The 14,278-nt window shown below is 44.5% G+C and overlaps 1 protein-coding gene across 3 annotated transcripts in view; it reads right to left on the bottom strand.

Annotated features, from left to right (window-relative positions):
- The window catches only part of LOC127653882 (uncharacterized), a 69,846-nt gene that overhangs the window by 49,439 nt on the left and 6,129 nt on the right, over positions 1–14,278 (bottom strand). For all 3 annotated transcript variants that reach the window (XM_052140696.1, XM_052140697.1, XM_052140695.1), the window contains exons 2-3: positions 11,690–12,004; positions 11,310–11,431 (exon numbers count right to left, since the gene is read on the bottom strand). In XM_052140696.1, the coding sequence (XP_051996656.1) occupies positions 11,310–11,431; positions 11,690–12,004 (437 nt within the window). The remainder of the gene's footprint in view (positions 1–11,309; positions 11,432–11,689; positions 12,005–14,278) is intronic.

Genomic DNA, 14,278 nt, shown 5'->3' with positions numbered 1-14,278 from the left:
AGTTCCCCTACCTACAACGATATATCCAACCAATTATCAAAGACAGCCTAACAACTCCATAAATGTAATCGCAATAATTTATTTAAAAAAATTACAAAAAAAGCATCATAAAAGTATTCCAAAGTCTCCTGAAAGCAGCTTGAGGCAGCACATTTTTATGTGTAAATGAGATTGGATCTGACTGTTACGCCAGACGGGAACACTGATGATTGCCATAAGACTTATAGTTGGATCTGTTCTTTACATGAAAAAATCACACACCATCAGAACATGTGGAGTACAGAGTACAGTTAGCATGCATTATTTTTATAATCATACATTTTCATGGTGCTTTTCACTTTTTTTGAGCTGCAGCTCAGACATTCTGAAACTCTGTCCTATGACAAACAATCAATGAGAAAATAATCAAGAAAGAAATATGTAATTGATGACAGAATTTTCAAATAATTTCAGCAACATTTGGTCATGAGAGTGTGTTGCAGGTGGCTGTTTTTTTAAACTAACCAAACACACATCACACAAATATATTTAATGACTTTTTTAGCAAATGAACAAGAAATAATTAAATTCCCAAATTACGATATGGTATAGAACATTTGCTGTAAATAGTGGCATATGGTATTTGCACCCTGGTGTATAATAAAACCGTATTTAATGTAGGGGTGGGTGATATATAGAATATACTCGATTTATCGCAGCTTGTTCTGCTCACGATGTTGTAATTATCCATTTTGCGTACATCGAGTACAAATTGTCAAGTAATTTTTTAAGCCGCCAGCATGAGACTTGCTTTTTGTGTTCCGCTTCTCTCCCTCTCACAGACACAAAAAGCTCACATACATATGTCACACACCTGCACTCACCCTTCCAGTCACTCTCCTGGACGGGTGTGTGTGATATAGGTGAGAGCCGTGAGATGTGTGTTTTTGTATCTGGAGAGAACAGGGAAAGAGCCAAAAAAAAAACAAAGCGACAAAATGAGTGTCGAGTTCGGGAATGGTAATAGAAAATGGAGGAGGATAAATTGGTTCAGAAAAGAAATAGCACTGGATCCATCATCTGGCAGTGGTTTGGATATCGCAAAGTAGATGTTGAACAAACAACGGTTATCTGCAAAATATGCAGCAAAACCATTGCCACAAAAGGTAGCAGTATCACAAATTTTTTTCACCATTTGAAATGCCACCCACTACAAAACGAAGAATGCCTGAAACTCTGCATGTCCACATCTCCACCGACACCAAATAAAACGCCAAAGCAACCAGCCCAGAAGCAAATGACTCTGGCTTCTTCATTTTCCAAATCAATACCTTATGACAAAAAAAGTCAAAAATGGAACTAAATCATTGCCGAACTACACATCGCCAAAGATGATGGCCCCAGTTAGTGTAGTGGAAAAGTCCGGATTCAAAAAACTCATAAAGACACTTGATCCAAAATATGAATTGCCTGGTCGCAAATATTTTGTAGAGAAACCTCTACCAGAGTTATACATTTCAGTCAGAGAATGGTTGGCCCACCAGCTAGCAAATGTGACCCACTTCTCCACAACTACTGATTTGTGGTCCAGCAGAACATGTGAGGCATATCTGAGTTTCACTGTACATTACATCGATAATTGGGAGTTGAAGAGTTTGTGCCTTCAAACAAGCTTTTTCCCAATGGTTCATACAGGCGAGATCATAGTACAAGGCTTGCAAGATGCTCTCATGTCAGGGAACTTAACAGAAGCTCATCTAGTGTGCACCGATAATGGGATATAATCAAAGCTGTGAGCCTGAATAAGTGGACAAGACTGCAGTGTTTTTGGTGAGTTATTGTCTCCCCAGTGGAATAATAATCATTTGTATTATCAGCCATGTTATAACAGCCTACTAGTAAACATAACACTAAGAGAGCACTTCATAATTGTTTAATTAAATTAAAAACTGTGTTTGTGCGTGTGTGTGCGTGCACACACATGTGTATTATGTATTTATCCAAAAAAAATATAGGCTAAAGCATTTATTGGCAGAAAATTATGAATACAGTGGATTTAAAATCTGACTGAGATCTGTAGAAAAAATATAAAAAATAAATGCCAAAATTATTTTTGGTGTTAGGCTGAGTGACTTCTGTCACTCACTCGGCATTGTGTCAGTGAAGTGACACTAGGGGTCTCACTTGAGAGCCTTAGTTGCCTCTGAGCTTTGAGAAAAGGCCAATGATAATTGGATAACAGAATTTGCATGTCCCTCTGTTTAGTCAAGTTTTTTCTTCAGAGCCGAGTGGTTGTGTGTCCAGTGAGCTGGTGTTCACGAATGTTCCACTCACCTCTACAGGACCTTTGCTGTTGGACCTTATGGCACGTTATCAGTGGCTTTCTCTTCTCTGCACGGCTGTGCAGTCTACGCCCCTGGGCACTTCGACAGCACTTCGTAAAGTGTATAAATCCTCTAAAAGAGTATCATTTTCTCTAAAAGAGTAACACATTTGCCCTTGAACGTCTTTTTAAAGACGTGTCTTTTTGAAGATGTCTTTCCGCCTGTGTGTAGTTCCTGAATGCGGCATATATCTCTCTGCCTCTGATGATCATAGGCGCTGCCTCATGTGTCTGGGTCGCGATCACACAAGGCAGCATTTGTGGATGGTTCTTGTTCTCACTGCGAGAACTTGGCCATGGCAACATTGTGGTCGCTGCTTTCCTTTCTGAATGGAAACACCACTCCAGCCATCCCCTGCATCGCACCATCCTCACACGGGATGGAGGTTGACCCGGCTGGTGATGGAGGCGATTTAGAGAGTTCAGCGGGCACAGCCCGAAAGCCTACGGTGCCACTGGACAGGCCGCCTCTGCCCTGCATGCCATGGTTCTCCTGCAAGTTCACCAGGCCAAGGCACAAAAGATCTGCACTTGGGTAGTCCTGATCCCGACGTGCTGCAGGAGCTGCGCTCAGCAACTGACCTCGCCCTCCGGGCCACGAAGGTCACAGCGTGGGCACTCAGACAGGCGATGGCCACCCTCGTGGTCAGGAACAACATCTGTAGCTGAACGTAGTTGAGATACGCGACCCCGACAATGCACGCTTTCTTAACACCCCCATCTCCCAGGCACTGACACTGTCGAGGACTTCGCCCAGCAGTTCTCGGCGATAAAGAAGTAGACGGAGCCGATCCAGCATATCATGCCTCAGCGCCATTCCAACTCGAGCCGCCCCCGCTGCAAGGCAACAGCAAGCTCCACCCTGCCAGCTCCACCTCAGTGCCCCACGTCTCCACCGGACCTCCTCCTCCGTCACCAATCTGCCCCCTGCCAGGCATGCGGAGCAAGGTAAGTGCTTTTAGTCTTTTCTCAGCACAGGCGCCCTGGGACATGACTCTGCCTCCCGACGCAACACTACCTGCAACACTCCCAACTGCTGCGAAGCCCCACCAGGTACGTCAAACGTGATCGTCCCCTTAGTGCCCCTTGCACGGTACTTGGACGCGTGGCTTTAGCTTTCTAACCTGTCACGTTGGCTGGCCAGAACCGCCCGACTTGGCTACATGATTCAGTTTGCCAGGCGCCCGCCCCACTTTTGCGGCATCTGTTTCACTTCGGTGCATGAAGAGAAGTCGCAACCCTGTTACACAAGTGCATGATAGACCTCTCCCTCCAGCCGAGATGAAGAAGAGTTTGTGTACTTGAAATGGCTTTGTGAAATCAGGTTGTATCAGTACCGGTGGATTCAGAAGAGATTGCTTAATGTTATCAAAGCTGTCCTGGCATTCAGGGGTCCAGTCCCATTTCACACCTTTTTTCTTTAGGTTGTTAAGGTGAGCTGTGATATCTGCAAAGTGGGGAATGAATTTATGGTACCAACCTGCCAGTCCGAGAAACCGTTGTAGCGTTTTAAGGTCGGTAGGTATAGAATACCGAATGACGGCTTCTGTCTTTTCTCGGTCAACCTCCACTCCTTTTCCAGAGATGATATGTCCCAAGAATTTAAGTTGTCTTTTGAAGAAATGGCATTTCTTCATGTTGAGGGAAAGGTTGGCCTGAGTGAGTCTTTGACAAATTATATTAAGATGATTGAGGTGTTCCTCCAATGATTTGGAGTAAATGATTATGTCGTTGATGTATACGAAACAGAATTGTCCTCTCACCTCTGCCAAAACCTTTTCCATCAGTCTCTGGAACATGGCAGCGGCGTTTCGGAGACCATAAGACATAACCCGAAATTGAAATAACCCTTTGGTTGTAATAAATGCTGTTTTGGCTTGACTCTCTTCCTCCATCTCTACCTGCCAATAGCCAGACTGCAGATCTAAGGTGGTAAACCAGGTTGCGCCTTCCAAGGACTCAAGGATATCGTGAATGATTGGCATTGGATAAGCATCTGGTACTGTCTTACTGTTTATTTTCCTAAAGTCCACACAGAACCGGTACGAACTATCAGTTTTGGGGACCAAGACCACAGGGGAAGCCCAAGGCGAGAAGGAGGGCTCAATGACCTCGTCTTTAAGCATTTGGTCTACATGATCTTCAATTATATGTTTCTTGAAGGGAGATACACGATAGGCTCTGGACTTAATGGGCTTTGTGTCAGATAACACCATTTTGTGTTTCTCCATGGTAGTCCTTCCCAGGATTCTGGAGGTTATACGAGGCCAAGCAGCCATCAGCTTCTGCAGCTCCTCAGGTTTATCTGAGTCAAACACTGGAACATCTTCAAATGTCAGTGGTTTGAATGGAAGTTCCCAGGAAGGAGGAAGGGTATAATAAAGGTTTGTAGTTCCAGTTGGGATGCGGATTTCATCAACAGCCAGGTTAGAAGTCCCCAGAGCCCTCTGATTTGGTAAGAAAGTATAGTACTCAATACCTTCATCTGTTTTCAGGCCATATCGGTTTTTACCAACCTCCAAGATGGCTTCTGCAGCTCTCAAAAAGTCCAAACCTATTATCAAAGGGAAAGCCAAATGAAAATCTTTCAAAATATACGTGTTTGTTGACAAACCTGGTTATGCCATTTATAACTGATGATTTTCTGATCAATCGCTTGGTGCACTTGTCCATCAGCCAATATGAAACGTTGGGTCTGTCCAGGCGAGCACCATAACACATCTCCTCCTAATGATTTCCATAGACTTTCTTGCATCAACGTAAATGTGCTTCCTGTATCAGCAACTGCTTTTATCTCTTTATTCTTTACCATCACCGGGATCAACAAGAGAGATGACACTGATAGAGGTTGTGCTATGTTCAGTCGAGCCAGATGTTTGGAAGTACTACGTTCAGGTTGTTTCTTATCAGCCTTTTCTTTGCTGTTATAACTGTCAACCTTTTTCCAGTAGTCTTTAGCCCCCATGCAGTCCTTTTCCACCATGGAACCCACCTTTACCAACTGTTCAATTGTCCTCACTGTGCCTCTGAGACATCCTGCCACCCTGGGGTTAATGTTATTCAGAACACGGCTCACTATTTCATCCTCTGAGATATCTGATTTCCACTTCAGACAAAGGGCCCGATAATCATAAGCAAAGTCCCTCAAACATTGTCCAGGTTGTTGAACCATTGATCTCAGCTTATCCTCTACCTCAGTGAGGTAATCCTCAGGTAGAAATGCAGTCCTGAACGCTTTTTTGAAAGTTTGCCAATCGGAGACCTTCTTTTTCTCAGCTTTCCACCAGCTCAGAGCAGGCCCTCGCAACACAGTGCTCAGGGTCCCAATAAGCTCTAAACTAGGAAGAGGACGGATTTCCAGGTAATTTTCACATTGTTCAATGAAGGTGAGTACATGAGCAGTCTCACAAGACTCCCCGAAGGTGGGAAATTCCAGCCGAATTGGTGGCTGGGTACAAAAGGAAGAACCCCCTGTTGGGTTATACACAGTCGTAAGTTGCGTACCAACAGGTGACAAAGAAGTAACTGGAGTTTAAGGTTGGTGTCGGGAGAAAGGTGGGGTACTTGTAAATCGCAGTTTTTTTAATTGATCTTCCCACTTCTCGTCTTTCCTCAGAAGACAGTCAGTCATCACTCTTTCCAACTTCTCCAGACATTTCTGGAAACATTCATCCAACTCTGCCAAGCTAGCATCCACTGCATCACGAAAACTTGTTTCTCTATTTAGTGCACTCTCCACAGATTGTTTGAACTCATGTTCTCCCTCCTGTACTCTATTACTAAGAGCCCATAAATCCCCCTTGACTTTGTCTAAATCTGCTTTCATAATTTGCAGGTCATCAACATCACATTAAAATTTCTCTGCATTGTCACCTTCATCATCAATATCACCAATGTAAAGAGAACTCAGCATGGATGTTACTTCAGCAGTAGGATTGCGTCTTGTAATAAATGGCCCACCTGAGAAATCTATATTAGGTGTTACTCCAACAGTATCCACCACTATATTGGCAGTATTAATGGGTGTCGATGCAACTTGATTGTTAACACATGCAGCAGCTTGAACAATTGACATTTGTGTGTTACCCTCTATTTCCTCCATTATAATACATCCACTGTATATCCATAAAAAGAACAACAATAGAACGTCCCCGTACGGGCCACCACTATGTAACACTTCCCCGTTATATACTGAGAAATTTACATCAAGAGAAATCATAAATCTTCTAGGGAATGTAAATAAAGGAGGCAAAATATCACACTCAATTCATTCATGCACCAAAGTGTATATAACAGATTTACACAACTTACAAAGACACAATAACCCCACACGCGTGTGTTTTATATAAGTGCGGCTACGCGAGCATATAGTTTTCCAGTCCAACATATTCATAGTCCTATTAAGTATGAATCAGTCTCACCAACATGGCAGAAATGTCTGTGAGCAACTTCGTGCAGACCGTGTCCGTTTTAAGTCCTCAACGGTGAGCAATCGAATCCCAGAAAGCTCCACAATGAGACAGATAAACAATCCACCGACATCTGTCGTTCGCTCCCTCGCGTCCACTCAAAAGTCCCGGGGTTTGATCTGATCGTGCAATCAATCGCGCGCCTCTATGACGGAAATGTTCGTTCCTCATATACTACACACTTCCTCTCTCGGATGACGACACTTGCGCTATGCGCAAACCCACTCTCCGTCTCGCGAGAGTTCGTTACAGAGTTAAAGGCCAATACACATAGGAAACAACATACCATGGAGAAATTATAATACATAGGTCAATCACAATATAAATCATCTATCCTTTATGAGGCTTTGCTACAGCCTCTATACACCACGATGAAGTGGATGTTAAGCCCCTGTGGGAGCATGACCTGGTCATCAGGTCCCTTAATAGTCACCCGGAGGCTGAATCCTCCTAGGCCATGCCTGTTCTCCTCACAGGGTCTCGCTGCACCCCCTGTGGGCCCTAAGGAGAACCCCCTTCGAGCCGCTAGACTCAGTCGAGCTGTGTGCCCTCCTCTGAAGATGGCCCTCCTGATTCCCCTCTCTTACATCAAGAATGTCGGGGACCTGCAAGCGCCCTCTGCCAGCAACACTTGCCTGGAGCCTGGTCTGGCAGATGCTCACGTCAACCTAAAACCCTGACCGGGCTACGTGCCCAAGGTTCCTGTGGCCCCCATTCAGGGCCAAACAGTGAACCTGCTAGCGACTGCCCCAGGAAGAGTCCGACCCAGCCTTATCGTTGCTGTGTCCAGTGCCTACTTTGCACACCTATTTTGGACCGCACACAGAGCTCTAGAGGCCGTGGCCTCTAGATGCTAGACCCCTTGCGGGTCCGAACACGCTCTATGAGGAGCGTGGCATTCTCGTGGGCACCGGCCAACGGCGCCACTCTAGCAGACATGGGCAGAGCAGTGGGATGGGCAACACACAATACCTTTGTGAGATCAATAACCTCCGAGGTTTGAGTCAGCCCTGGCCCGTGTTTCTTCAGGTCCGAGCACATAGAACTTGTTAACACGGGACAGCTGACCTGGTGTACCGCTTCAGCATAGCATCTTTCCCCTCTTCTGAGGTGAACCCGTGCGCTTTTACCCCCAGGTGAGTCCACAAAAGCTTGCATTCCCTGGATGTTTTTCCTCCATAGCCATCAGGGTGGCGAATTCGGCAGAGGAATTCCCGACCAGACCCACTACGGGTACAAATTACTCTGTTCTGGAATAGGTGCTCCACAGGTATCGGTTACACCCTGTGTTGTATTTTCAGCAGTTCCTGTAACACGGTTCAGTGTTGTGGCGTTATTGGATAGGAACTCCTAGTGTCACTTCACCGACATAACGTCGAGTGAGTGACAGAAGGGGAACTGTCATAACCCCCATTCCCTGATGGAGGGAACGAGACGTTGTGTACCTCTTGCCACAACACTGTACCACCCGCTGTAACGGCCGAACATTATTCTCGGCTCCACAGCGCAAAACCTGACTAAACAGATGCACAATTCCCTCCTTTTATACCAGTATGTCCGGGGGAGGGACATGCAAATTCAGTTTGCCAATTCTCATTGGCCTTTTCTCAAAGCTCAGAGGCAACTGAGGCTCTCAATAGAGACCCCTAGTGTCACTTCACCGACACAACGTCTCATTCCCTCCAATAGGGAATGGGGGTTTCGACAGTAACCTAGACGATTTCTTTACAATTATCATACAATTTGTAATGCTTGTTTTTATTGTCAGAGAGGAGCATGAGAGACTCCAGTATTGACCATGCTGTTGCTGTTTGCAATAAGGTTGTGAGCAGCTTCTCGTTCAGTTGGAAGAGGAGGAGAGACCTGGCCACAGCACAGAAACAGCTAAATTTCCCTGCACACCAGCTGATCAGCGAGTCTCCTCCCAGGTGGGGATCCCAACAGAAAATGATTGTGCAGGTGCTGGAGCAAGAGCAAGCCATTTCTCAAGTCTTGGCCTCAGACAAAAAAAACATGGCATCTCGTTCTGACCTGGCAAGAGAAGTCCTTGAGTCAGTGCACAAGACTCTTAAACCCCATGTGGAATTCACAGATGCTCTATCAGGTGAGGACTACGTCACAGTGTCCTATGTCAAGCCTGTGCTTCATCTCTTCCACTCCAGCATCTTGGCAATTCAGGAGAATGACTGTACTGACCCAGTCTATCAAAGTCTCCAACCTGGATTACCTGAGTGAGAAATTTCCTGCTGCTGCCACCCACGACCTGCTGGACATGGCATTGTTTGTGAATCCCAGGTTCAAAACAACACTGGTACTGACTGGTTGTTACAAACAAACAGGAATGTGAATGCACTTTTGTTGTTTTGAGCTCTGCTAAGGGTCTTGGTTGAGCTTGAGCTCTGTACAACTAGGCTACAGTATGTAGGCCTACATCATGTCATTATTCATTTTCATTTAACAGCTGATAAAACCCTATGTGTGCAATCGCCTGGTTTGAATAAGTACTGTTTTAACTTGGTTGTGATTTCCCCCTTTTTGCATACACGTTTAAAGTTGTTCCAATAGAAACCACTAATGAATATAAACAAGAATGTTTTAAAGCAGACATATGTTGAAGGGAATACAAGAATCATCATACTGGTGTGATTGTATGCATCAAATGGTTAAATCGAGCATTTATTAAGCGCTTTAGAGGAGATTTCAAAATATTGCGATATATATTGTGTATCGTGATATAGCCTAAAGATATTGTGATATTATTTATAGGCCATATTGCCCAGCCCTAATATAATGTGTAAAAAGTAGGCTATTGTGACGGAACTTAACTACATTGCTGGCAGCGGGAAAGAATGAATCTGATGTGTCACATAATTGTACCTCGTCACTGTTGTCTTCAAATGCCGATAGCGTTTTAGAGAGAGTGGCTTCTTCGGGTCCAGGAAATGTGTTACAGCGGAAAAGGCATATCTGCTCCCATCCACTCCCTTCTATGCACTGCCTAACCGATCATGATAAAAATGTCACTTTATTTATACCTTTTGTGTTAATTTTTATTTAAAATAAGTTACTTTCAAATGGAGTGTACTTTATGTCTTCACTTACATAGATTAATAAGGGGGGAAAAATACTGAAATACGCAAAATATGATAGAATGTTTCTAGCATTTGTTTTGCTCCAAAACAGGTGGGGTTCAAACACCATAGCAATATTAGAATATTGGCATTATTGTAGAGAGGTTTCAAATAGGTTGTGTATGAATACACTCCCATTTGTGTTAATAAACGCAATGTCTTCCCTTCGGCTCAGGAAACCAAGGTTACTTACGTAACCGAGATGTTTTTGCACATTTACTTCATAAGCAATAACATGCAAGAAACCAGAGCTGGCCCTGCCTAATAAGGGACATGGAGAGATAAGTATGTGAATTTGACCTTCTACAGCTTAAGATCTGACATTTGTAAGACAGCTAATTAGTTGTGTGAGTGATCCAGGTTCGGGTCTATTTTTCTATATATTTATATAATTTATATTTATATCACACAAATAAAATTGCTTTTTAAAGGACACACTACACCTGTAGATGCACTGTGGAGAATCAGGATGCTGAGGTCAATTGACCAGCGAACCATCAAGCAGCGAGGCGGGGAGATGTTCGCCAGAGCACTGAAGGGGAGCAGAGAGTTTTCTTGCTGCCATGTAGATTCTGTCCACTTTCTTGTGTGTATCGACGCGAAAGGTAGAGGGCTTCCAGACAAGAGATGATCTCTGTCTTGAAGGAAGAAATTCTGAGGAAATGGTGTCTGTGCACCTGTTTTTATAGCGGTTAGTTTCACTCCAAAACAGGGGGGGCTCAAACACCATAGCCAATATTAGAATATTGGCATTATTGTAGAGAGGTTTCAAATAGGTTGTGTATGAAGGCACTCCCATATGTATTAATAAACGCAATGTCAAGTGGACTGAGTCGTAAGGGAACTAAAGGTAGACTAGACCACACAATATGGATCAGTTAGGCCTATCTGGGTGCCGAGTAGATCTGTTTACAGGCATTACTGCATGTAGCACTGCGTAGACCACAAAGCATAAGCAACTCATTGAGAAGTGTGTTGTAGCCCATTTAAATTCAACATAATGATGTCAAAGTTTTCATATTTGGAAATCATTTTTTTTTACTATATTTATAACAGAAATATGCTAATCATATGCTATTTTACACGTGACAAAGTGTAGTTTCTTTTTATTTGTGATTTACAAACTATTAGTATATTCTGACTGCTTTGATTAGGTGAACCAACCATCAATCTGAGTGGCTCCAGAGTATGATGTAAAATCATTCCAGAGCATTTCAACAATGTCCTACAGCTATCGGTAAATTATTGTTCTGTTAATATTATGTTGTCTATTAACTTTGCTTTTGGTATGTCTCTGTAGATGTTCACATATGTTTTATCATTGTGCGTGTGTGTGTGTGTGCTGACCTTCAAAATCACACAGAAGAAAGTGATGAGACACAGCAGGAATATGATGACACACCCAATGAGCAATATCATCATATAGTAATTCTCAGGATTTTCTGGGCACTCTTTTTCTACTGTGGTTTCTAGTGAGGAAGAGAGAATAAAAACAAACAAACAGATAATCATACAAATCTTCAATGGATTTTTTTAACCCAACAAGCATTCTTTGCTTTAAAAAAGAGGTTTCCCTTTCAAATGTATTTTTGTTTTTATACAGATGGTTTAGGTCAGGATTTCATTGTATCTTTTATGCTTGACAATCACAATAAAAATGTGGTGTATTCAAATAACCATAATGAACCTGAAGAATGATGAACATGAAGTGTAAGACATGAACTTGCCTGTCACATATAACCAAGTTGCACAGCTATGCTTGATTTTGTCTTCAAAATTGAATTCACACCAGTACAAACCAATGTCACTGCCAGTCAGGTTGAGGAAGGTAGCATTAAGGTTGGGTAATGTTCCATTTAAAATCACTTTGCCCATGGCAAGATTTTTTAGAGTAAAGTTGCCCCCTTTGTAGAAGTAGAAGAGTAGCTTCTTTTCTGTTTCGTCTTGTTTGTACATGTACACCCCATTCTGAGGGCTCTCATCTGTAGCACACGGTATGGTGATCTCCTTCCCGGCAGCTTCCTTTAAAACTGTAACAGTATCTGGAGAAAGGCAACAATTCAGTTTGTTCATTGAAGCCTTGAATACACTAGAGAATTATCAAAGCTGTATTGCAACTGTAATTGCAAAACTGCAATTTTGTAGAAATATATAAATGGTATATGTAAGCACATTTGCATTTCACTGTAAAATCGAATTAGTTGACCTTACCAAAGATTTTAAAGGCAATTGGTTTGCAAGTGTTTCTCATTAAACATACTTATTTGGCTCAAATAAAGTGAACTTACCTATTTAAGTAAAGTTAACTAGTTACAAACAGACTGAACTCATACCTGTCCTGTTAGTTAAGTATCGTTGATTTTACTTAATTATTTAAATTGAGTTATAGCATTTTTTAAATGGTATCAAGTAAATTCTGAAAGAACCAGACTCTAGATCAGTTATAGTCCCATTGGACTCTCCTCAGTACTTAATAGTGCACATAAATCTGCACTTTATAAAAACAATTTCATGGAAAGAAATAACTTCCATTTAACAGGCTCCAAGTTCAACAGAATTAACACTTATAATAGTAACTGCACACAAATCGTCTCAGTTATGGTTGTAACCTCCGTTCCCTGATGTAGGGAACGAGATATTGCGTTGATGTATTGACACTAGGGGTCGCACTTGAGAGCCCCGAAACTCCTCAAACTTTGAGAAAAGGCCATTGGGAATTTGCATGCCACTCCCCCGGACATACGGGTGTAAAAGGAGAAGGAATGCCCACTTTCATTTAGGTTTGGTGCTGAGGAGCCGAGATAAGGTCCCGGGCATTTCGGCAGCTAGTACAGCATTGTGGCAAGAGGGACACAACGTCTCGTTCCCTCCATCAAGGAACAGAGGTTCCCTGTCTGTTGCTCACTTCGACGTTGTGTTGAAGAAGCCCCCGGACATATGGGTATAAAGGGAGGGAAATGTGTCCGTTTCATTCAGAAATTTTCTTCGGAGCCGACTGGTTGTGTATGCAGCGAGCTGCGAGTCACACACTGTTCCTCCCAACTCTGAGCGATTGCTGTTGGATCTACGGCGCATATCAGCGACTTTCTCCTTCTCTGCACGGCAGTGCAGCTTTGCCGAGTTATTTTCTCTAAAAGAGCATATACACAGCTGGCTTTGAACGTCCTTTTCAGGACGCGTCTTTATAAAGATGCCCTTCCGCCCCTGTGTAGTTCTTGGATGCGGTAGAGTGCTCTCCACTCCTGACGGCCACAGGCGCTGTCTCGTGTGTCTGGGCAGCGATCACACCGAGGCAGCGTTTATGGATGGCTCATGTTCTCATTGTGAAAACGGATGCGGTTTCGCCGGGTACGTCGCCGCGAACCACCCGCCCCCTCACACGCTCGTTGGCTTCCGACAGGCTCGAGGTAACAGCGGCTCGCCTCACAGCCAGCCTGCCTATCCTCTTGAGCCCCCCGAGCTGGATGAGCTTGCGCTGCATCGGAGAGTGGTCCGGCGTCTGATGCGGATGACTCGATTGGGCTGCCGCCTTCAGGCCAGCATGGCCAGTCTGAGGCTTACGCCCAGATGTCCAACATGCTGGCCCGGGCCGCCGTTAGCGTGGGGCTGGACTGGAACCCCCCGTCCTCCCCACAGCCTTCGCGGCTGGATGATTGGTTCCTCGGGTTTGCGCACCACTCACAGCCGCGCCCCCCCGGTTCCTTTCTTACCAGAAGTGCATGATGAGCTGACGAGTTCATGGAGAACACCCTTCTCCACACGTCACCGTGCCTCTCACTCATCCGCTCTCACTACCCTCAACGGCGGGCGGCCCACGGGTGCACGGTGGTCCCCCAGGTGGACAGAGCGGTTGCGATCCACCTGTGCCCCGAGAACGCCGCCACCTGGCGGGGTCACCCTGTGATCCCTCCAAGGCCTGTAGGATGACGTCTTCATTGACCTCCAAAGCCTACAGCGCACCTGTCTCCCAGGTTCCTAAGAGGTGCCTGGAGGTTAAATCCCTCCCGGCTGAGCTTGTTCCCCTCCTGGGATCTCTCAGTGGTCCTCTCGGGCCTTCGGAGACCCCCCTTCGAGCCACTAGAATCAGAAGGTCTCAGGGCCTTCTCCTTGAAGACGGCCCACCTGATCACGCTCGCCTCCATCAAAAGATACACTCTTAGTAGCGCTGTCGAAGCACCCAGGGGCGTAATCTGCACTAGGCATGCAGAAAGAGAGAAAGCCGCTGGAATGCACCATAAATCCAACAGCATACGCTTCTTCGAGGTGAAAGGAACAGCAGTAATATTAAGCTCACTAATACACAACCGCTCTGCTCC

The sequence above is a fragment of the Xyrauchen texanus genome, chromosome 13 (genome assembly GCF_025860055.1).
Source record: "Xyrauchen texanus isolate HMW12.3.18 chromosome 13, RBS_HiC_50CHRs, whole genome shotgun sequence".
In the NCBI taxonomy this organism is placed as follows: domain Eukaryota; kingdom Metazoa; phylum Chordata; class Actinopteri; order Cypriniformes; family Catostomidae; genus Xyrauchen; species Xyrauchen texanus.
This window is presented reverse-complemented; position numbering and strand designations above follow the sequence as displayed.